At 39.9% G+C, this 25694-nt stretch overlaps 1 protein-coding gene across 2 annotated transcripts in view; it reads left to right on the plus strand.

Moving 5' to 3' along the window:
- The window catches only part of POLA1 (DNA polymerase alpha 1, catalytic subunit), a 302116-nt gene that overhangs the window by 230536 nt on the left and 45886 nt on the right, over positions 1–25694 (plus strand). For both annotated transcript variants that reach the window (XM_049643627.1, XM_049643628.1), the window contains exon 36: positions 377–473. In XM_049643627.1, coding sequence (XP_049499584.1) covers positions 377–473 — 97 coding nt within the window. The remainder of the gene's footprint in view (positions 1–376; positions 474–25694) is intronic.

Here is a 25694-nt window from a genome sequence, read left to right on the forward strand (position 1 = left end):
CTTGCTACCATGGACAGGTCCCAGTTAGGAAGCACAGTACCACTTTTCCCAATTAACAGTGCAAATTGTAAAGGGTGCACAGGAATTTGCAATTTGACAAAATCAGTTTTTTGACAGCAGGGGCAATCAGTCTGCAGCTTCGCAAGTAGTAATCTGTGATCGAGTGGCAGGATTTATTCTGAATTATGAAAGGTATGTATGCTATATGAGGGGGACTAGCCATTAGTATGATTCTCTCCTTATTCACTCACCCCCCCTTGTTTAAAACAAGCTACTTGATATAGAAGTCAGAAGTACGGAATACACTGTGTTGCGAGTGATCTCTGTCGCTGCCCTCACCAGTAGTAGTATTCATTTATTTTCTGTTCTATTGCAGTATTCTGACAAGTCCCTGTACACCCAGCTGTGCTTTTACCGGTACATTTTTGATGCGGACTGTGCACTGGAGAAACTTATTACCGATCATGAGAAAGGTACGTTAAAATACTGTAATTACCGTTGAGTTTAAAGTGGAAATTTGCATCATAAAAGCCAGACCTACTGTCAGGCTGTTCACGCAGCATCACACCGCTGTCTCAGAAGCAGGCCGTGGGGGCCCTTGTGAGCACAGGCTTCCCCTGCATGAGGGGCGGCAGTGTAGGAATCCCCGGCTTTGGTCCCCACAGCCTGTCTCACATTGTTCTCTATTAAAGCAGGGCTTTGAGGGAGGAACATTACAAAAAGGACTCTTGAAATGCTATATTTTGAAAATGCTATTTTCTATAGAGTTTAGTAATTGTAATAAAGTAAGCATAGGCAACGTGATCATTGGACCTACAAAAACCAGACATTACCACAAAAAAATAGACCTGGAGTGTGTCTCTGCTGTTCACTAAAAGCCTAGGTTCATTTTGAAAGAGAGGCATGGGGTGGAGTTCTTTTATTGACTCCATCCTAAGAGTGCATATCTGCGCCTTCACCCAGATGATCGGGTGCTGCCTGTAACCCTCACACAAGACTTTCAGGCACTGTGGGGCATAATGGGTCTGGGAAAAGCTTTGTTACATAACAGAGTATTTGAAAATGTCGTGACAAGTGCATGGGTTTTTTTTTTTTCTCCTACCTAAAAATCACATTGACAACTTTTCTATTACCTGTAAAAAATAAAAAAGGCAAATTTACACATTTTTCATATTAGTTACCTACAGAGTGTTTATGTTGTCAGTGAATATCAATTCAACATTTTGTTGGTCGGTATTAAGGCCGGAGGTAACCTTAAGGACATAAAGAAAACTGCTAATACTGCTGGATTTCCTCACATAAGAATCCCCATGCTGCCCTTGATTTGGTCTTAACTGTTTTCAGTTCTAGTCTTAATTGACCAGTTTTTCCATCTACAAGATAGGCTAACAGTTAACAAAAATTTTTTTAATGTTTATTTATTTTTGAGAGAGAGACAGACTGCGAACAGGGGAGGGGCAGAGAGAGAGGGAGACACAGAATCTGAAGCAGGCTCCAGGCTGTGAACTGTCAGCACAGAGCCCCACATGGGGCTCGAACCCACGAACCGTGAGACCATGACCTGAGCCGAAGTTAGACACTTAACTGACTGAGTCACCCAGGTGCCCCAAGCTAACAATTATTTTTAAAAGGTCTGACTTACTTGGTTTTGCTGTCCTTGGATATGAAACGGTATACTGACTGATGGAGGAAGTTGGTTTGGAAATTAGTATCTTGTTTTTAAATGTTCACCAAGTACTTGGACTATCTCCACAGTATATTTTCAGTGACTGTAAAATTTATGTAATGCGGAAAAAAGTTCCTTCTGTTCATTAGTAACTGGGTTTTTGAACTTCCATTTGTGGCTCTTGTTTAGCCCCTGTTTACTTGCAGTATCATTAATAGCTGTTTCTCTTTTACCCCTAAGGACCTTTCCTTAAAGGCATTGTGAGTTGAAAGAATTAAGTACTGATTCTCTGATGAGTACAGTGTGTGTTTCTATCTGGTTGGTTACCTCTTTCTGGGTATTACTGTGTTAGAACTTGTTCCCCCTTTACTTCTATCTGAATCTAGCCATTTCAGATTGTTCCCTAGATGTTCTTAGACTCCAAAGGGATGGGGCTGAAATAGTCTTTCATGATAAGCAGTTTTCAAAAGTCTGTTGGCTCTTAGAGACATGTAGGAGTGATGTGGAAAGTCACTGGAGACTTACTCTGGCTTTTTAGAGAACGTCAAGGAGTGGTACATTGCTCTTCCAGAAAAATAAGGAGTAGAATAGCTGCTTAGAAGCTTCTTGCTTGGCAAAAGGGGAGAGGTGTTGACAGAATCTGTACCGTCACACAATTTACTGCAGTTCTATTTCACAAGTTTAAGAGTTGGGACACTTTTTTTTGTCATTTGCTTCTAATAAGTACACTATCCAGGAGGTCAAGGTCAAAACGGCACTAAGTGTGAGTTACTGATGGGTTCTTGTACATGTCAGATGGCTAACGAAAATAAGATAAGGATTTTAAGTCTGTGTGTCACAGGAGGAACTTTGTGAAATGTTCCTAGAACCTTTTGTTTTACTTACAGAATTTTAATTATGAAACTATTTTTCCTTTTAGCTTCCTTCTTGTTTATTATTCATAAATTGTGCTTTAGGAATGAGTGGATGAGCTGAAATGTACCTGCTCAGGGCATTTTCAGATCCCTCAGTAATGTTAAGAGGTATTAGGGTGTTTGTCAGTAGGGGGTATAAACTAAGACGCTGAGTCATGCTCATCTGTATTCCAAGATCACACATTTCCTGGTAAGTCATGTTTGATAAGCTCTCTCTGAAGAGTCACCTAGGGGCTTCACCCAGAGATTCTGATTCAGAAGGTGGGGGGCAGAGTTTAGGAAGCTCCATATTTTAGAACGTCCCCCCCCCCCAAACAATTCTCACGTGCAGCCACGTTTGAAAACCTCTGTCGTGGTCACTCTGAAAACATCATCTGGATGGTTTCTAAATAAGAGAATTTGAATCCAAGTTGTAGTCCATAGGGAACAAGTGGAGAAGGAGTCATACAATCCATAGGCTAATAATTAGAGGAAACGTTTGTAAGTGTACGTTAATGTGACCTATAAAAAATTCACTTCTCATTGTATCAGTAGTGTGAAATACTCTGTTCTGATTTGCTGTTCAAGGGAGACTTGCTATAAAAACGAATTGGCAATCTGTGGGACCCAGAGGGCAAACGTATTGACTCAGTTTGGACCAAGGCCAGAACTGCGGTAGATGTTAACATCAAAAGTCTTGTGAAAAGTGACAGTCACTACACACAGTTGTGTTGAGAATGGAGTCTAAGTATTGTCTGTCCGCACACAACCCTGGAACTAGCGTGTGAAATCTGTACTGTAGACTCTTCTTTGCACCGTTTCCTTCTCCAAGATTGTTTTACCATTTCCATTTGTAAAGCCCACAGGTCTTAAGGGTTGTAACTGGATGGTGGTTCTAATTTTTGTTTGAAACTTGGCCATTTGACTTGGAAAAGTCACAAAGTATTTGAGTTTATTTTTATGGTGAAAAGTGGCTCTTGTCAAAGCTTTTTCCTGTACTTTGCTTTCAAACAAAGGTTTACAGGCCATTAGTCCATAATGTGAATTAACCCCATTTGGTACTTTTCCTTACCTTTAAAATGCTAAAGGACTGTTATTCACTTTGGTGAAGTGTTTACTGCATATTCACTGTAACTACATGACATTTTTAAAAATCTTATTTCTGTAGGACTTTGCCATTATTATTGTAACTGCTCCAGAATGTACACAGATGGCATAATAGATCCAGAGAAAGTTTTAGAGGAACATAGTGGCAATAGATGAGGTAAAACTCCCATTTCCACCATGGCATCACTAAATGGTCCCATTTGACTGCCTCATCCCATGGGGCCTTGACCTGAGTGGGGATAAGTGGAACCGTTTGGGGGAGACGTGAATTCATTCACATCTTGTCCCAATTGTCTAAATTAAGTTTGCTTAAAAATGCGAGAACATGGGGCACCCGGGTGGCTCAGTTGGTTAAGTGTCCAACTTTGGCTCAGGTCATGATCTCACAGTTCGTGGGTTCAAGCCCCGCATCGGGCTCTGTGCTGACAGCTCGGAGCCTGGAGCCTGCTTCGGATTCTGTGTCTCCCTCTCTATCTGCCCCTCCCCCACTCGCACTCTGCCTCTGTCTCAAAAATAAATAAACATTTTAAAAAATTAAAAACAAAATGCGAGAACAGAGGGAGTCTCTTAGTTTTCTCACCTGAGCTTTTTTATTTCGTTTATTCAGCAATGGTAAAAACAGTACGTACATATTTTCCTTTATGTGTTGAGGGCCATCCCCGATGTCAAAGGAACTAAGATGGCCAATGTTCCCTGCCCTGGAGGAGCTTAGAGTCCATTGTAGACAGATTCAGCAGCAAAGTATGATAAACTCCCAATCTGGCCAGATTAGGATTATTACAGAAGCAAAGGACGGGAGCCACTACTTGGCCTTTGTTTTTGGTAGATTCATTGTTAAGGGAGTTTTAGCTTCACAGCAAAATTGAACGGAAGGTACAGAGATTTCCCATGTATGTACCCACTGCTCCCACACATGCACAGCCTCCCTCATCGTCAACATCCCCCACCAAAGTGGCACATTTGTTACAACTGATGAAGCTGCACCGACACAGCATTATCGTCTACCTTAGGGTTCACTCATGGTGTTGGACATTGGTTGGACAAATCTGTGATGTGTGTCCGCCATTATAGTATCCTAGTGTAGTTTCGCTGCTCCTCAATCCTCTGTGCTCACCCTCATCGTCCCTCCCTCCCCACTAACCCCTGGCAAGCACTGATCTTTTTGCTGTCTTTATAGTTTTCACTTTCCAGAACGTCATGTATTTGCAATCATAGAGTATGTAGCCTTTTCGGATTGACTTCTTCCACTTAGTAAGATGCATTTTAAGTTTCCTCTGTGTCTTTTCATGACTTGATAGTTCATTTTTTAGTGCTGGATAATACTCCTTTATTTGGATGTACCACATTTTACATATCGATGCACCTACTGAGGGACACTTTGGTTTCCAAGTTTTGGCAGTTCTGAGTAAAACTGTTATAAACATTCGTATGCATGTTTTTATGTAGACATAAGTTTTCAATTCCTTTGGATAAATCCTAAATGCCAGGGAGCATGATTGCCGGCTTATATGGTAAGAGCATGTTTAGTTTTGTAAGAAACTGACTTCCAGAGTGGCTCTACCATTTTGCATTCCCACTACCAGTAAATGAGGGTTCCTGCTGCTCCACATCTTCACCAACATTTGGTATTGTCAGTGTTCTGGGTTTTGGCCAAGCTAATAGATGTGTAGTGGTATCTCATTGTTGCAAGTTGCATTTCCCTGATGACATATGATATGGGGCGTCTTTTCATATGCTTATTTGCCATTTGTGTATCTTCTTTGATGAGGTGTCTTTGGCTCACTTTTTAATTAAGTTGCTTGTTTTTTATTGTTGTGTTTTAAGGGTTCTTTGTATATTTCAGATAATGGTCCTTTATCAGATATGTCTTTTGCAAATATTTGCTCCCATCGTGTGACTTTTCGTTTCATTCTCTTGAGCACTAATTGCCTTTTCACGTTAGTGTTTGAAGAGCAAAATAAAACTTTTTTTCTGTTTCTCTGCTCTTCCGGGATGCTTATCTTCTCTCACTCTCTGTCAGCTATTTGTAATAGGATGCTGTATTAGTCTGCAACGCCTGCCGTAACAAGGTACCACAGACTGGGTGGCATAAACACAAATGTATTTCCTGCCAGTCCTGGAGGCTAGAATCCTGAAATCAAGGTGTTAGCAGGCTTGTTTTTTTCTGAGGCCTCTCTCTCTGGTTTGTAGATGGCCATCTTCTCCCTGTCTTCGCGTGGTCTTCCCTCTGTATGTATCTGTGTCCTAATCTCCTTTTCTTAAACGGCCAGTCCTCTTGGCTTAGGGCCCACCCGGGTGACTTCATTTTAACATAATTGCCTCGTTAAAGGCCCTGTCTCCAAATATAGTCATATTTTCAGGTACTGGGTGTTAGGATTTTGAACTCCCCCTCCCAGTTTATTTGGCAGGGGGGGGGGGGCGGAGCACAATTCAGCCAGTAATGGATGACCTTCTTGGTGAATTTTTCCATAAATCCCTTTCAATCTGTTGGGTTTGTCTCTGTCAGAATTGAAACACCAGGATTTAGGACTCTGTTGAAGAAAGGAATTGGAGCTAAGTATAAAGAGTTAGCGCCAAGAAGCCGCTGTGACCGTAACCTTATGAAAAGGCTTCTTTAGGGAAGCCCAGTTTCTCAATGGAGTCTCTTTAGGCCTAGAAGGACCGTTCTTCAGGTCACCCCTGTTTCTTGCCAAGGGATGTGGGCGGCCACAGCCTGTCAGGGTTGCTTTTCTCCTCTCTCCTGTCAGCCAGGTGAAATCTCACATGCATTTACCCTCTCATGGTCCTCTCATGACAGCCCTGTGAGGTGACCGTGGGTCGTCCTCCATTACATTGATGAAGAAACTGAGTTCTGTAAAGCAAGCTTCGTTCCTTCACATTCCCACAGCACCCTTTAAGTGCCCTTCTCACAGGACTTGCCCTGAATTGTTTTGCCTTTCTCTTTCGCTGAGTTCATTGAGGCAGAAGGTCGTCTCTTGCTTACCTCACTTTGCACACTGGAGCCAGCTCACTAAATTTATGTTGAATGAATTCTTAGTAGAAAATAAGACCACACAAGGAGTTTCAAGGATTTTGGAGCAGTTAGTCCTCGGAAGCAATTCTGTCCATAAATAGAGGGTAGTTAGTGTGCATTAAAAATTCTAGATCCTCCTATAGTGCTTGGCTTGACTCAGGTGTGCCATAAATTAATGTAACTGAAGTTCCTTGACATTTCCAGATTTCATATCTGTCGTTCAGCTCTTTGCGAGTGTTGCTGAAGACAAGTGACACTGTAGCTCTCGTTTTGCTGATGACAAAAGAATTTTGATGACAAAATCAAAAGAATATCAAGTCACTTAACTAGTGAGTGAGCCAGACTGACTGTTCCGTCGCCCACACTGCCACAGGGTCCTGTTCTTTGCTCACCCTCAACTAAATAGTTAGATTTATGAAGTGTAGTAATAATTGTATTACTTCACAGAGAATGGACACCCAAAAGAGAGACAACAGCTAGTACTGAAAAGTGAAGGAATCTAAAGAAGTGATGTAGGTTTTTTTAGTGAGAAAATTAGAGTTTTATGGAAGAAATTACATGCTTTGCTGTCTTTGGGAGTTTGGAGATTTCTCAGGGTCCCCTTTCAGTGTTAAGAACTTCCCTTATTTTCCCAAACTTTGAAAGCAGAAGAGTTTTATCATTGCTGGAAGTACAGAAATAAAAGTAGCAAAGAGCCCCTGGAGTCTTCTCTAAGCCATTCGTGGTTCGAGAATTTACTTTGTTAAATCCTAGCAAGGCATTGAAAAGAAGCCTGTGTCAGAGAGACTGGTCCAGTTCTTCTTATATCACTTTTTAAATTTATTTTTTATTATTTTTTATTGTTTTATTTACTTTTGAGAGAGAGAGCATGAGCAGGGGAGGGGCAGAGAGAGAGGGAGAGAGAGAACCTGTAGTGGGCTCTGTGCTGACAGCAGAGAGCCCGATGCAGGGCTTGAACCCATGAACTGTGAGATCATGACCTGAGGTGAAGTCAGACGCTCAAGCAACTGAGCCACCCAGGTGCCCCTTTTGTCACTTTTTTAAGTCCATGGGTTATCCTCCTGAAAAAATTCTTGTCACATTTTAGAAATGAGCCTTTCTGGGGCACCTGGGTGGCTCAGTCAGTTGAGCATCTGACTTTGGCTCAGGTCATAATCTCATGGTCTGTGAGTTTGAGCCCCGCATCGGGCTCTGTGCTGATAGCACAGAGCCTGGAGCCTCCTTCAGATCCCGTGTCTCCCTCTCTCTCTTCCCTTCCCCCGTTCACGCTCTGTCTCTATCTCTCTCTCAAAAATCAATAAGCTTTAAAAAAAAAAAAAAAAGAAATGAGCCTTTTCTCTGTTTTTAACAGGTGAAGCACACAGAACAATTCACTCCTACCAGGTACATGCAAAAGTAAAGGTAGAAGTTTGTTTAAGCTCCCATTCACCCTCTTTTAAATTATATTTTTTGTAATTGTGAAAAACAATTTTTTATAAAAATAGATTTTGAAATGGGTAACTTACAAACTCCATTTTCCTTTTGTTTCATTTTCTTACAAATAAAAAATGACCTGGGGCACCCGGGTGGATCAATCAGTTAAGTGTCCAACTTTGGCTCAGCTCATGATCTCATGGCTTGTGAGTTCGAGCCCTGCATTGGGCTCTCTGCTGTCAGCACAGAGCTCACTTCAGATCCTCTGTCCCCCTCTCTTTCTGCCCCTCCCCCACTCACAGTCTCTTCCTCTCTCTCAAAAATAAACATTAAAAAAAAACAAAAAATGAGCCACGTTTTGTTTTGTTTTTTAAACTATTCTTTTAATTAATTTAAGTGAACTTTTATCTTAGGAAACTAATGTGGCAATTCACAACATAGTTAGCTATCTGTTTATGAGTAGGGGGTGATTGTAGAAGCACTTAAAAATTTTGATAATAGAAAAAGTGGTCCATAGAACCCTGACTTTCTGAGGGGGGTTGTTGCTGATGTTACTAGACATTACATAGTTTTAATCTTTAATGATTTAGGGAAACACTAACAATATCATGTTTAAGTCCAACAGTATGTAGCCATTATGATACTAATTTGTTGTTTGTATGCAAGGTGGAAAAATTACTAAGAAACACTGGAGTTGTTTACAGTTGTCATCTCTACGTGGATTGTAGGTAATGTTTATTTTCTCCTTTATACTTGTATATACGTTCTAAATTATATCATCTGAGCATGTACTGCTTTTATAGCAAGAAACAAAATTATAAAGTCTGAAATTTTACAAATATTTTACAGAACTTGAAATAATTATTGCACTGATTTAGCAGTTGAGGGAGAAAATAACCTACAGAAGAACCCAAATCAGCTTGTTCTCTGTTCATTTTTTTCCCAAGTCAAACCGAAGACCCTGTTACTCAAAATGTGATCAGTATACCAGCAGCATAGGCATCACCTGGAACCTTGTTAGAAATGCAAAATATCAGGTCCTCCGCAGACCTTCTGCTACAGCATCTGCATTTTAACAAGATTCCCAGGTGATTCCTAGGCATATTAAACTTTGAGAAGCACTGATTCAAGTCACTCGGAACAACTAAAGCCTACTTCCTTTTTATTCATCCATTGATTAGGGCCATCCTTTTGGCAAAATTTTCAAATGACAAGTATGCAAACTTCCTTCCAAGAAGGCCTACCCAGGTTTCAGGTAGAATTGGTATGACAGCCTGGTCTTTTGAAATACATTTTATAATTAAGCTTCAAAATGTAGCGCCCCCCCCCCCCCCCGCCCCAGGGCAAGGAGGGGGGGGGGTAAGAAAGCATGAGTTCTTCCACTTTGTTTCTTACCTAAGTGAGAAGAAAAGTAAAGGAGAAGTAAACCAAGGTTTTGAAAATGGCTTGCTTGCAGCTTCTCAAGATCAGTGGCTTACAAGGAAAGAACTAGAATGCAGTCCTACCCCCACTTCGTGTAAGCGCCGCTCTGTATGTGCCCGAAGTTTTACCCAGTCACCGCATTCTTGGCCTCATTACAACATTGATCTAGCACCTTTGGAAAGACTTCAGGGCATTGAACTAGAATTTTTTTGACTTGAAAAACAAGATTCCATTTCTTATATTTTGCGACTAAAAGGTTTACTTGGGAATTTGCTTTTCCTTATGTTGCTGACTTTTCTATTTTTTATGCTCACTGCGAGAATGACAACATTGTTATTTTCCAATGGCAGCATGGAGCTTCAGACTGCTTTGTTTTTTCTCTCACAGTACTGCCTATTTTGTTTTTGCTTTGCTTTTTAACTAAAGATGACTTTGCAACGTGACAGAAAAGAAACTCCATTTCCCAGTGAATTGTCACCATAGTTGCTTTGCCCGTAAGTGGAGGTGTCTTGTCTCTGTACATTTTCTGTCATCCTCTTCAGGATAGCTCAAGTACTATATGAATGTTGCCATATATTTGAGCAGCAAACTTCCGGATTCTAATAACGTTCCTTTTCTTTGAACGCATTTCTGTAAATATGCACTCCACTTTCACACGTTTATGTCCATATGGACTTACAGGCATGCTATGATAACAGATATGTTATTAGTTTTATAAAATCCTTTCCTTTTACATCTTTTCAATGGGCAGGCTTCTGGTCCCTTTTGTAGTCAAAGTACTGCAAAAATGAGGGGCGCCGTTGTTGCATCTCTGTGACAGTTCTGTTGTTGATGGTTCTCATTTGCAAAACGTATTGTCCTTTTTCTTAGTGCTGAGAGTAGGGAAAACCTGGTAAGATTTTTTTCGTGTACTTTTAAAATATATACTTCTATCAGCAATGAGAGAAAAAATATTAAACGATTTTCAGGCAGTTAGACCATAATATGAGCTAATCACTTTATTTTGAAGAAAAGTATTTTTAAACAGTTGAGCTAGCGAATTTACTTTTAAAATGTATTGTGCTTACACAGTAGATGGTTTTATTTCCATGATGTTTTTTACTACATAATTATACATCTTAATTACGTAATTACTATCATAATTATTATGTAATTGCATGTACTTCCACTAATTACAAAATCAGGAAGTGTAATTATCTAGTAAAAACTTTATGAAATTTCATGCACTAAAAATTATTTACAAGGCTACTGCAGTGGTCTCCTGGAAGGCTTCCCATGCTTAGTCTTAGTCCTGAGTTTAGAACTTGAACACACAGGCCAGGACAAGAAAGACAATTACAGACAGTCCCAACACGAAACTGAGTATTGTGATAGAGGTAAGATGGCCTTTGTTTCTTAGGAGTTAAAGCCAGGGAACATTTTAATTTCCTTGTAATGATGCAGGTATAAAAATAGCATCTTATGTTTGAGGTCGGTATCAGAAAAACTGTCACCGGTAAGGACAGGCTTTTTCCTTAGGAAAGAATTGATTAATAGAACTGAGAATCAGGGAATTCAGATTACCGAACAGCCAGGCCTTCTATGATTCTATAATGTGAATGGCGTGTTTAGCTGTCCTTCAAAGAAAAATAGTAATAGTACCGTTGTTATTATTTAAAATTATTTCTTTAGTTTGAAGAGGGCTTTTTTTTTCCTAGTTGGTGTTTATATTTACTGAAATAGGAGAAAACATATCAAAAGAGCATAATCTTTTTCTACCACTGCTTGATGTCAAAAGCAGCTTATGAGACGTAAACACATACGCACAAACATGTAACATCAGACCCTAAATAAAGACAGAAGGTTTAATTCAATAAAGCTATGATGGCTTTACCATTCAAAACGACATATAAATTGCACAGTGAAACAATAGTCATGACAGCAAATTAGATATGACATCTAAATTACACTACAAAGAGAAATCCCAGAACCATTTTTGGTCTGTAGGAGTCTATTTTAGCCCAGGTTTAAAACCCAGTCTAGAGACTGCTTTATTGTCTTAAGTAGGATAATGTTGTAGAAGACTAATTGGAGGTTGGTTGAATTAATTGCAGATTAATTAGGAGGAAGGGCTTAGAATACTCATGGCAGAGAAGAGAGTAGATCCTTTAAGTGTCAAGATAGGATGTACTATAAGTTTCGGGAGTATTAAATTATCAGTATTTGTGTAACATCTCTAAACTATTATAACATGACTTAAAGCACTTAGGGTTAGATATAGTTATACTAAACGTTCCCCTCAAAATTAGCGCTTTTCACTGGAAATGTATTGCAACAGCTACTTACAGTATAACAGTTTACTTCTTCTTAAAAGAAGACTTCAACATTACATAAAAGGTCTCTAGTCTTAGAAGCAGATGACATTTTTTTTTCTTAAATCTTTCTAAAGAAGCACTCTGTGTTTTATCAGTTATTGACTTTGTGACCTTTTTATACCAGCTCAAATTTGTGATGAATGTGAGTTAAAAAAAAAAAAAAAAAAAGTCAGTGAAGAGATCAGAAAACAGCAGCCCCACTTACTTCAAATAAATTAGAGGATATATAGTCATCCAGAATTGCTTCATGCTCTCAGAGAAATTTGGGACTTAAGTAGATTTGGTCTGACTTGTGTTATTTTTAAATTGCATGCTCTTTTCCTCTTGGACATCTTCTTTGCTTATTTACCTAGCCCTGAATCTAATGCCTTCATCATTTCTTCCTTGCCTTAACTCGGTTGTGGTAACATTTCTTCTCAGAAGGGCTCACACTCCCTCCAGTGGGACAGGAATGGCCTCTGAGAGCATCTTCTTAGTCTCTTATTTGGGTTTTGGTTTTTACCAATTGCGTGTGCCATACCAGAACAGTCTTTAACAGTTAAAAGTTAAGTGTTTTTGCTTAGCCCTTACCTTTCTGACCACAGTGAAGATTTAATTTTTAAATCAACTTAATGCTTAAATTGACTGGGTGGTTTTGTTATGCTTTGCTTCCCTAAAATTGGCATATGTTTTCGTGACCCTCTGTCGTTCTTTAAAATTTTCCTAATTGTCTAAAGGAAGCAACCCTAACTTTGGAAATTTAACTGTGCCCTTGTGATGGCTTTAGTTACCCAGTAGCCCCACGCCCAGATCTGGTGTTGATTTGCACATGATTAGTCAGTGCTCATGTATTATTTTATGCTGTACTATCATGTCCATATAATAGGTGCTACCCCTCAAATACAGGGAAAACCAATCATCACTTTGACTCATTCTTAGACAAGTCCTTCCTGTAGTTGTTACACATTTATTCACATCCATCAGCATTCTCTTACCTTGTGGCTGATAGGACAGTGGCTAGACAGAATTAATAGCTGGTCACTAAGCCCAATTGAATTAACACCGATTTCATTCTCCTTAGGTCAAGGCCCTGGGAAATCTTTTTCCCCCTTGGTCTGTGAGCCCTGCTAGTCTTAGCACCATCCCTTAGAGCTTAAGGCTTAAACCAGCTGCGCTCACAAAAAGATTGGTTTGCTGGCTACTTTTAGACACTGGTGTGCTTTGCTTGTTTTAAGAAATTATTGTAAAAACCGGACTCACAAATAAGATCATAAACCCAGGTCTGTGTATAAGTCTGGTTTTCTTGGTTTCTCTCTTCTTCGCACCCCCCCCCCCCCCCGCAAAATTCATTCAGTAAATGTTGGGTCTCTACCTTGTGTGATATGTAAAGGGCACAAGTGTAAGACCAGGGTCCTGCTTTAGAGGTAATAATACTTGTGATCCTTTTCTTATTCATGTATTCGCCCTCTAAACATCTACTTTTTGTAGAGCTTTACTTGTTATGGAGAACTTTCACATCCCTTATTTTTACCTTTCCCATTAGATAGGATAGTTGACAATTTTTCCAATGAGAAAACAACCTCAAATTAATGACATGACCCTCCTGAGGTAGCAAAGCTGAGGAGTGTGAGAGCCCACTGTTCTTTCTGCTGGGTCATAGCTGCCCTATTCTCAGTCTAGGTGAGAAACTTCAGCCTGAAGGCAAATGACTACTCCATGGGAGTGGTCAGGAAAGGTTCCGGGAGGAGATGGAACGTGACCTCAGCCTCAAAGAGTGGGTGACAGTAACACCCACAGATGTAGGCATGTATTTGGAGACTAAGTTTTGTATTTCTTGCTTTTCTTTAAATACTCTATTGCTTACCCTGCTTTTATATATTAAAGAATACCGTTTGACAAATGCATGATGATTTTAAAACATATCTACTTTGGAGATTTGGTCAAAAAGTGTTGATTAAGGGGCGCCTGGGTGGCTCAGTCGGTTGAGTGTCCAACTCTTGATTTCGGCCCAGGTCATGATCTCACAGTTCATGAGATCGAGCCCCACAGCAGGCTCCACTCTGTCAGCGGATATCTCTCCCCCCACCTCCAAGTTCGTTCTCTCTCTCCTTCTCAAAATAACGAAACTTTTTTTAAAAAGCACTTATTAAGAGGCTGGTTTATGTGAAGCTTTAAGCTCAAGGCTGAAAGCTGGGAGGCTCTTATCTCTTCACTCCCCACTATAACCACTGGTGGTGCTCTGAAAGAAGCTGACTCCATCCTGTAGGATACATCTGTCAGAAGTGTATCAAAATGTTTTCCTGTCTTAAATAATTTAACTCAGAATATAATAATGTAAGTATTTTGACATGAAAATGTTACATACTGTGATATATCCACTTATCTTAAAACAGACGTCTTTAACTTTGAAAGAAAGAGGTATGGTAAGACAAAACAAAATAGAAATAGGCATTAAAAGAGATGAATGACAAACTGAACTAGTTTTATTTAGAAGAGAAAACTAAAGTCCTATTAACATTATGACCATAGAATATAAAAATGTTTTACTTGAAGCGTGATTATTATTATTATTTTTTTTTACTATCATCATGGTGCACGTTTAGACACGTGCAGGACCTGTTCGTAAAGGACGTGTTTGCTGCTGAAATTCCTATTTTATTGGTGTATTATATATTGTCTTACAAAAAATTTGTAGATGCTAATAAGTCAGTGAAATCCAAGATGAAAGAGAGGGTCTGCACCTGAGCCTGTGTTCAGAAAATTATTCAGCAGAGCATGCTTTGGTCTCTTAGTGAAAGCTTTATCACATTTAACAAATGTGCCACAGTAAATTTATTAGTATGCTACAAAGAAATTTTCAAAATAATTAAGACTAAACTACACTTGTCAAAATAAATGAATGAAATACAATTTTGAATCATCTTTCTTCACTTATTGCTCATTTGCATAATTCAGTAACTTACACGGGAGTCTTTCAGTCATTGGTGTGAATTAGCAAGGTTCCGCTATTCCTTGTTGTACGGATGGGAATTATGCTACCACGTAATTAGCTATTCCAGACATGGACTAACGGGAAATACCAAAGGGCATAGCAAAATCTAAAGAGACAAGGCAGGGAATCTAAAGACAAGAGACAATCAAAGACACCCAACAAACTCAAGCTGGTAGACCACAGGGAATTTTGAATGAAGCCTCTTAATTTATTTTGAGAATAAGAAATCAGTAGTATGAGAGAAATCTCAACAAGATTAGCTGACTAAGCCTACTTAAAAAAAATCTCTCTATAGTGCATGGTGCGCCAGGTTAACCACTCCTGTTTGTTAGTCTGTATACAGCTCAACAAATAGCCGGCAGAGCCTTTCATGGGTATATAGTGGCTTTCCATTGAGGTTTTCACTCTTTGAAGGAGGTCGTTTATACCAATGAGATCTGTAGATGCAAATTGCTTTCTCTATATGTGAGGGGTCAGTCCTTTCACAGCCGACTTGCTCATCTCTTTTATAGAGGTTTTCTTATTTTTCTACTGCTCCTAAAGGAATGATGTTAATCACACACCCCACCATTCCCGCCCCCCCCCCCCGACACACAACACAACTTAGCATCCAAATCTTTTCCCTCCAGCTCTGTGAAACTTTGTGTGCTGATCTTTAGGAACAAAACAAGCTGTTGGCAGTGGTATTTACCCCTGAATTAGGAAGCTTTTTCCTTCTTTCTACCTGGAATATTATTTTTTTTAGGTTTGCCTCTCTTTTTCACCTGATTCTAAGGAAATACCTTTCTCATTGCAGCAGAGTATCACTGTAACATGCTGGGGCGCGTGGGAAATCTTGAAAGCAGTGTCCTAGAGTGTGGTTTTCACTTTGGCTCCCAAATGATACAAGCTCATAGGAACTAGAGGAGCAGAGAAGTGAAGAGATCAATTGAAGGGTTAGCTGGGACAACCTAGCTTCTGATCCTGTTACTGAAGGGGAGGGAAAGATACAATGTTTGTCTTTTGCCTAGGCTTTTAAAGAATCATACAAACACTCATAGGTTTTAGCCTATAATGTTCCGGAACATTAGGAAGAAGGGGTTTCAGGCACACTGTATGAGCACTCTGTGAATATTTGTTCTTTCCTTCTTTGCTCCGGTCTTTCCATCTTGCCTCCCATCCTTCCTTCTTTCTGCCGGCATTTTTTGAGCACCAAGGGCACCGGCCTGGGCTCCTGAAAGGCAGTATATGGTAGTAGTTAGAAGCCTGTGCTCTGGAGCCAGAATGGCCCCTTCAAGTTTGGATTTTCCACTTCTTGTTAAATAAGTAACCTTGGGGTATGTGACTTACCCCCGTGCTGCCTCATATGTACAGCCTTCAGTAGAATAACACCTGCCACGTAGGGTTCAAAGTTAAACAGGATAATATCGAGACAGGGTGATATGTAAAATGCCTAGAACAGTGCCTGGTGCACGGTAAACATGCAGTAAACATCAGTTGGTTTTATTACTTCTGAGAATAACACTTGATCCAAACCACTGTTATAGTACTTAATATTACAGTTACTGTATCTGAATGGGTTTCTGCAGCATCTCATCGACCGTGTTTTGTTCCTGTTTGTATCCCCAGCATTCAGCACAACACCCGGCATGTTTTAAATGACGGACTCTTACTGAATGGTGAAAGTATGAAAAAGACGTGGTGGAGCTTAAAATTGATTTTGATAACTCCTTTTTTAGTTTCTTTACATGAAGTACGTTAGAAGAGATGAGTGTAATTCTCATCATTAGTCCTTATGAAAGAGATAGAAACACAAATAATCTGCAAATCATTTCCATTTTGTTAAGCTATGTCCCTTTGGCATGTAGTCCATTAATATTAGGCAATCAGTACTAACTATTGGCTCTTTTCTAGGGAGGGTAAAAAATAGTTGTGTTTGTGTGCTGGAAGACAGCCAAAACCAAGTTCCCTTTAACAAATTTCTTCTTAACAACCAGGGTGTTGTTTTTTTTAATTTCTAAAAACGACAGGTGCCCAGATGCTACCATCAGATATCTGATTCTGTAGGTCTGGGGTGGGACCCCAGTGGCTGTGTATTTTAAAAAGCTCCATGGTGACTTCACTGCACACCCACAGGGTTGAAAATCTTGGAGTTAGTAAAACTCTTCAAACTTTCATATTGCTTCATGTCAAATATGCATTAATTTTGACTTTGATATAGAAAGGGAGATTGGGTGGCATCGAGATAACAATTTAAATAGACAGTAGAAGGGAAAATGAAGTCAAATACATGAATTATTTCCTAGATAAAGGAATCATTTATGGTACTCTATGAGCTAATACAGCATTTGAGAATAAAGTGAAGGAAAAAAATGGGCTGGGGGAAAAGTAAGTAAGAAGAACTGTTTTCTGGTAATGAGCAAATGGAAGATGAAATAAATGCATTTCAACATAATTGGCTATAAAGAACATGTTATTTTCCCCATTAGCTTACATCATAAAAGTAGGAAAGGGCTGCTGTGGAAGGTGGGGAATCCTCGAGAAGACTGGATAGGTAATTGGGAAGACACTGAGTTAGACGCTAACCCAACCCTGGTAGTTAGGTGTCTCCACAGTTGGATTTCTGAGACCTTTCCCACCTCCTGTCATTTTCTCCTTATCTCTGGGCCTAGCCAAGTGGATCTTGGTAGATCAGCCTTCTGCAGTTTCATATTGTTGCCTGTCCCCAAAAGGTCTGGGACAGGATGGTAGTCCTGGACATGTTAGAAGGACACCTCTGGGTGCCATGGTCTTATCTTGGGCTTACCTTGGATATCCAAGTAGGAGGGATAGCTTGGCTGGCTCCATTTCCCAGCACTGGGGTCTTAGAGCTAGAAAAGAGTCACTATTGGCACGTCTGGATGGTTCATTTGGTTAAGTGTCCCACTTCAGCTCAGGTCATGATCTCATGGCTCGTGGGTTCTAGCCCTGCGTCGGGCTCTGTGCTGACAGCTCATAGCCTAGAGTCTGCTTTGGATTCTGTGTCTCCCTCTCAGTCTGCCTCTTCCCCCACTCGTTCTCTCTCTCTCTCTCTCTCTCTCTCTCTGTCTCAAAAATAAAATAAATACTTTAAAAATTATAATAAAAACAAAAGAGTCACTGTTGGCCTCCCCATCACTCCCTTTTGCCTGGGAGGATTGAGATAGCACCCCCGTGGCACTCACAGATAAGTACCCTCACCAGTCCCTGAGCAGGCCTTGTCTCTACCGTGGCTAACTCCCCCAGCTCCTGGGTTTCCCCTGCCTACATCGCCCACATCATCCCAGTCTCTCCCTGTTGGTATTTTGTTCATACTTTAAGGCTTCCCATCCAGAGGGGATCTCTTTGTCCTCCAAACTCCTGCAGCTCTTAAGCACCGCCCCTCAGGCATTATAACTTTGAGGATGGTGCCGTGCTTGCTGTGTTACTATATGTCTGAGGGCAACTTGCACACGATAAGAGCCTTATAAATGGTATGTGAAATGAATGTCTTCCCAGATACTTCATAGTAGAAACAGAATTTGTTTTCTTATAGAATATTTTGATGTTACAGAATACTTTTCTGACTCCATCCTGTTTTCTGTTTATCATCACACCCTCCAACTGCATGAAAAAGTGTTTTCCATCCATATATACCCGTACATTCATCCAACATTTAGCCCATGCCCTCACAACACATTGACTTAATTTCCCACCTTAATTTACCTCCTTTCTGGCAATTCCTAATAGAGTTGGTCTGTGATAGGATGCACCTCCAGGACATTATATAAATTCTACCCTGGAAATTTCTTTGTTCAGTCAAACCTTTAGGTCATATAAATCAAGCTGATACTCTGCTTTATTAGTGGAATAAACTGAGAAAATCTACAAGTTTCCCCTGTCCAGGCCCACTCCTTGCCCTCCAGAACGTATATACCTGCCAAAGCAGTCGGCCGTTTTGCATGCAGGTTTTTCTAGTGATGTAGAGTTCGAGCTCTTTGATGACCTTGCTATCTTTCAGTTTCTCCTAGCATTCCAAATGAGTTGCTTGGTTTACAGGTCTTTATGATAACTCAGAATGTCTAGAGGCCATCTCCAGATAAGTGTCTGGAGGCGGGGAGTCGAGGGACCGCTGCAAGGCTTGTACACTGCTCTTCCGTGGTCTCCCCGCCGGACCCTCAGTTGAGCAGCGACGCATACTGTTGGCAGCATCCGTTTGTAAAGACAACTGTTATTAATAAGCTGGGGCCAGGAAGAAAAATAGTAAAAGCCCCTTTGGTACCTGTGTCTTGGGTATAACCTGCAAGACAGACTCTAACAGAGTAATCATTGCGCAGCGTAATTGCAGGCGACTGAACAAGTTAGAAAATCTATTCCTGGTTTGCCGCTGACTCACTTTGTGGAATGGGCAAACCATTATTACTCTTTGATTTAGTTGTCTTATTTGTTCAAAAAGAGAAAAATGATAGGTGTTTAAAAAGCACTCCGAAAATCCTCTGAAAGCAGGTCTGTAAGTGCAAAGTACTACTGTTGTTGTTGTTATTATTATTATTATTAGTGTTCCGATATGATTTAGTTTTATGCCATGTAGTTCACAGATATTTCCATTCTCACTGATGAATTGCAAAACACTTCCGTGTCACTTTTGCATCGCATTGGTAATAGTTTAGCACGTCTTTGTTTTAACCCCTGTTGAAGTATATATCCAAGATAGATACCATTAATAAAATACAATTATCAAATTAAATGTATCTATACTGCTTTCCATTGTTTTTTAAACCTCCTTAAAAACATGGTTACCAACAACTACTAAATAAGACCTTTAATTACTGCCAATCTTCTCTTGAAAGTAACAGTGCTTATCTTGAGTAGTTTGAACTGTAAGTGGTATTCAGTACACAGTGGGGTTATAATGTTATTATGAAGTATACCAAGTCAGTGATAAATATGTGTGATAAACCATATATTTGTATTAGAAACAATATTTCAATTACCAACTGAATAAAAAGGCTACAACTGCTGGTTACTTCGGGTGGGTATGTCATAAAAGTAAAATGTAGTTAAGTGTGCTTGCAATAAAACATTACGTATGCTTCCCTGTACAGTCCAGAAACCTAAATTTAATGGGCTTTTGAGTGTACAGCATTTAAATTACTAGGAGAATTAAAAGGTAGTGCTTTGCGTTCTGGCATTAAGCTTTCCAAAAACTTAAGATTTTTTTTTTTTTAGTATCTCAACTCATTCATCAGAGGAGACCTGTGGCTTTTATTTATATAAAATATTATAGTTCTCCCCCAGATTTTTAGTAATTTTCCAGTGGAGTAACAATGAAACAAGAAAATAATTTCTTTCAGGGCGCCTGGGTGGCTCAATTGGTTGAGTGTCCAACTTTGGCTCGGGTCATGATCTCACAGCTCGCGAGTTTGAGCCCCACGTCGGGCTCTGTGCTGACAGCTCAGACCCTGGAGCCTGCTTCCGATTCTGTGTCTCCCTCTCTGTCTGCCCCAACCCACTCGCATTCTGTCTCTGTCTCTCAAAAATAAATAGACATTAAAGAAAATAATTTCTTTAATTGCAGTAAAATCTGGGCATAAATTCACGTTAAGAATAATAATACAGGGGCACCTGGGTGGCTCAGTCGGTTAAGCGGCCGACTTCGGCTCAGGTCATGATCTCACGGTCCGTGAGTTCGAGCCCCGCGTCAGGCTCTGTGCTGACAGCTCAGAACCTGGAGCCTGTTTCAGATTCTGAGATTCCCTCTCTCTGACCCTACCCTGTTCATGCTCTGTCTCTCCCTGTCTCAAAAATAAATAAAACGTTAAAAAAAAAAAAGAATAATAATACATTTTTCTTTCTCCTTTTCTGGGAATTTGGTTCAAGAGGACATAAACTTCTTTTCTAAATCTGGGTTATTTGTTCTCTTAAAGTATTTATAAAGTCCATGTATTTTTAAGTGTTGTGTTTTAGTAACCTTACAAATAACTCTGATACTGGGGAGTGGTAATCTGTGTAAAATCAATAACACTATGGATTTCATTTCCATTTTACTATGAGGTGCAATGAAGAGTAAATTGTATGCATTTATTTCTAAGAGTGTCTTTAAGGCGTGGAACCAAGGAGAAGGAAATCTAGCTGCCGTGGAGTCTTAGAAACCAACGGTCACTTAGTGGCAGACTCGGGCCACATATGACCTCTAAATGTGTTTCAATTGCCATTCAATTAACATTTTTAATTAGTTGCTAGTATTTCAAAGACTGGTCTTTCTGTATAAAAAGCCAGATTTCTGGCTGTCTTTTCAAATTTGTACTTGGCTACTCTGAGTCAGTGTTCCCGCATGGTGGCGTCGGCCGGAGCTGAGTAGCCAGTAGTTCAGAGGGAACGTGGGCTGGGGGCTCTCTGTTCGCCACAGCCCCGTCCAAGCCCACCTCACTCATCTGCTCTTATCTTGTCGCTACCGGAGGTGCTTGTTTGCTAAAAATATCTGGAGGCCTGTTCTTCCTTTTTTTTCTTTTAACGAAGAAGAAGGAAAGAAGCCATAAACTTGAGGTTTAAACAGTAAAAAAAATATCCACTCAACATCAAAAATGCAGAAAGATGAGAGTAACCTTAATAAAGTACAAGTCGAGGTGCCTGGCTGGCTCATTTGGAAGAGCGTGTGACTCTCGATCTTGGGGTTGTGATTTCGAGCCGAATGTTGGGTGTAGAGATTACTTAAATAGAACTTTTAAAAGTAACAATAAAGTACAAGTCAATTAAAAATAAAAAACTTACTAGTGCTAACCTTTTTGTAGCACTCTGATCTTCACAGCGTCCTGGGGAGTAAGATAACAATTACATATTCGTTTCACCAAAAAGAAAACTGAATATTCGTGAGGCTTGTTAATTTGTCCAAAATCACAACTGCTAAGTGTTGAAGGTGAGGTTTGTCTCAGCTTCAGTTGTTAGTCTAGAGTAGCACTGTCCAGTAGAATTGTCTGCGGTGACAGAAATGTTCTGTATATCTATGATGTTCCATGTGGTAGCCTCCAGCCACATGTGGCTATTGAACACTTGAGTGTGGCTTGTAATTGAAGAACTGAATTTTTTAAATGTTACTTAATTTTGATTAATTTGAAATAATCACATGTGCTTAGTGACTCTTTTATTGGGCAGTACAGCACCTTGGAGGGTCTTATTTTCTTCATCATACAATCTCTATAGTGATCACTCTTATTCTGTTTAGTAAAATTCATCAAAAGATTTCTGTAAGGTTTTCTCCAGTTATCCAGTGGCTGGTCTCCGTTCCATGAGGAGTTCACTGTATAGTGAATGTTTTCTGTTCAATGTATAGTATATGTTTTCTGTATCTGCAAAGATTTCCCTCCATAAAGGCTTTGATTGTACACAGTAGCTCTTTATTTTTTATTTATATTTTTTATAACAAAGTCAGGGGTCCCAGTAGACGGACCCCCTGATTCTTAGATACAGAATCTCTCAAGATTCTTAGTTCAGTGGTGCCTGGGTGGCTCAGTTGGTTAAGTGTCTGATTCTTTTTTTTTTTTTTTTATGTTTATTTTTGAGAGAGAGAGAGAGAGCACATGTACAATTGGGGGAGGGGCAGAGAGAGAGAGGGAGACAGAGAATCGAACACAGGCTCCAGGCTCTGAGCTGTCAGCACAGAGCCCAACGGGGGCTCAAACTCACGAACCGTGAGATCATGACCTGAGTCGAAGTCAGACACTTTTAACCAACTGAGCCACCCAGGCACCCTTAGCATCTGACTCTTGATCTCAACTCAGGTCTTGATCCTGGGGTCATGAGTTTAAGCCCCACATTGGGCTCCACACTGGACTCTGTGCTGGGTGTGAAGCCTACCCTGTAAAAAAAAAAAAAAAAAAAGATATTGAGTCCAGACAAAGAGCATAATTCAAGGTGTGTTTAGACATCAGAAACGTGTAGGTGACCAGGACGATTTCCTTTCCTGACCTTTTTTTATGGTCTAGGATACTAGTGGCTGTTAATGAATCATGGTGGAAACCGAACATCTTCTGATGCTTAGCTGGTTTCATTTGGACCAAAGTGACTTTTAGAAGGGTGGCCATTAGCTAACCTCTCTGTCGATTAACATATATCATTAAATCTAAAATGTAATTGAATTAAGACACATCCTGGTTTCACAGGATCTTCAAACATGGGGGAGGGGATTCATCTTAGAATTGGTGAAATATGGTTTGATAATGGGCTTAATCTCTGTTTGGTCAGCCTGTAACCAGGGACAGCATTGAGATACAAATGTCGACTCCTGCTTTGCCCTGTGGTTAAACTATTCACGTTGGCTATCCCCTTCCGTACTACCTTAGGTTGATTGTGACTGACTAACAGAAGACTTTCTGGTGGTTAGGAGTAGGTTTAAACCTCTTGCCCAGTAACCATTCATTCGCCATATTCATTTTCTTTAAACATCCCCTGCCGCCATGAATGCAGACGAGGCTATTTTATTATCATACATGGTACCGGAACAAGCTTAACCAATCACCTTCTAGCACTCAGGCAACTCTGCAGAACTCCTTTTTAGAATACCACATGCTGCAATTCAAATTATCGCATTAGCTATCCAAATGCACCATTTGTTTTTAAATACTGGAGTGTTTACCTGAATTTTTCCCCTTTTCATTTTACCGCCCCACTTCATCAGTACATTGTCACTGCAGTGACAGATTTATTTATATGCCTTGATATCTTCACTTTCTGTTATTTTAAAAATATATTCCTATGTCTCCATAATGGTATTCTTAAACATCTTAAAATATTAGTTGTTAGGAAGCAGGTTCACGTCTTTTTTTTTTTTTTTCTTTTCATGATGCTCTACTGAATCTTGCCTTTATTCAGACTTTGAGATATTTCAACACTTCTAAACTCCTGCCTTAAAATTTCTGTCCCAGTCTTACTCTGGAAACTGAGCATGCCTTCTGAAATGTAACTGCCCTTGAAAGTAATTTATGAGTTGGAATATTTAAAAACGGAACTGTTTCTTGTCCACAGTGGACTCTGGCACCTAATGGTTACCATTTCAGACCCTGCTGTGTAAAGTTCCCAAATACAATACATTCAGAGTTAACACTTAAGTAAAACTCATGCATGGGTTAGTGAATATCATTTATCACATAGTAACAAGGAGTCCTAACTGCTTTGGCAAATATATCAGTTTGAAGCATATAAAATTGCTGACATTTGACCGTTTTGACTTCCCCAAAATAGTGACTTCGCACGATCTATCCTAACATTGTAGGTTTGGGTCAGTCCAAGCTTATATAAACCACTTTATCTACTTTTGCTGTTTTCTCTTATTTTTTTACTCAAATAGTACTTTTAATCCAACAACCTTCTCCTTGACACTACCCTTTTGTATTCCTCAGTTTGTAACATTTTTTCTAGTGCTCTTCTCTTTTTAGCTAATTCCCCAAATCTATTTAGCTTCAGAATTAGTAGCACAAAGAAGGCTGGTTGCGTAGCACCTCCATGATGCAGTCGGTACTTAACCATTTCAAGTGTTTGACCTGTTTGGAGATTTTCATTATCCTAAAAGGTTAGTGTCATCGAATACATTCCCTGCCCAATAAATAAGCCACCATAGTCCCCTACTTCTCAAATGAAAAAGGCAGATAGAAAAAGTGCTACCTTTTTATTCAGTACTGATAGAGGCCATGCTATGTGGTGTCTTTGTTATGACATGATTTGGCCCAAGCACCTCTGGAGAATAAAATTAACTAATAAACACCCTTTGGTATATTCACCTTTTATTCAACTGAACGTAAATTAATAAAACCCTGCAGGTTTTTTTTTTTAAGTTCATTTATTTATTTTGAGAGACAGCATGTGCAGGAAGGGCAGAGAGGGAGGGAGACAGAGAATTCCAAGCAGGCTGCCCACTGTCAGTTCGAGGAGCCCGATGCAGGGCTTGAACTCACAAATCCATGAGATCATGACCTGAGCCAAAATCAAGAGTCAGACACTTGGCCGACTAAGCCACCCAGGTGTGCTGATCCCTGCAGTTGTTTAAACATTTCACTGTCTTTGTCATGAAAAAGAAATAGGATACATTACATTTTGTTAGAAGCAATAGAGATATCAACCGTCACTTGGTTTGAAACTGGAAAGTGTACCGTTTATATCTCTGTCCATTTGTATATGTAATTTTTCCTATTCCAGGGGTATGTAATGACTGTTCATGTATTTAAACTCATCCATATTTTGTCCTGACGAATTGCTGTTTTTATTTGAAGAGGATTTGTCAGTAGTAGTTGGTACTGGCAAGTAAATTAAAAAAATACTTAAATCCCTTATTACTGAACTCTTCAACTCCTTACATGTGTAATGCTACTCTTCACAATAATCTGCTAAGTAAATGTTTTCCCCCATTTTACAGATGTGAAACTGAGGTCAGCTTAAGTTGTTTCCTAGGATGGTAATCTAAATCTAGTACAGACCCATAATTGAAACCAGGGGCCATTTGCCTCCAAAGACTTTGGCCCCGCCCCCCGACTCCACCCTTCTCCTATGGCATATTCCCTCGCTATTTAAAAAAGAAATCCTCAGGGCGCCTGGGTGGCTCAGTCGGTTAAGCGTCCGACTTCAGCTCAGGTCATGATCTCACAGTTCGTGAGTTCGAGCCCCGCGTCGGGCTCTGTGCTCACAGCTCAGAGCCTGGAGCCTGCTTCGGATTCTGTGTCTCCCTCTCTCTCTGCCCCTCCCCTGCTTATGCTCTGTCTCTCTCTGTCTCAAAAATAAATAAAAACATTAAAAAAAAATTAAAAAAAAAAAAGAAATCCTCAAACATCTATCTCACTGTGGCACCTCTCGTACTATGTATTATTGTCCTGTATTTTATTATAAGTTTGTT

The sequence above is a fragment of the Panthera uncia genome, chromosome X (genome assembly GCF_023721935.1).
Source record: "Panthera uncia isolate 11264 chromosome X, Puncia_PCG_1.0, whole genome shotgun sequence".
Taxonomy (NCBI): Eukaryota; Metazoa; Chordata; class Mammalia; order Carnivora; family Felidae; genus Panthera; species Panthera uncia.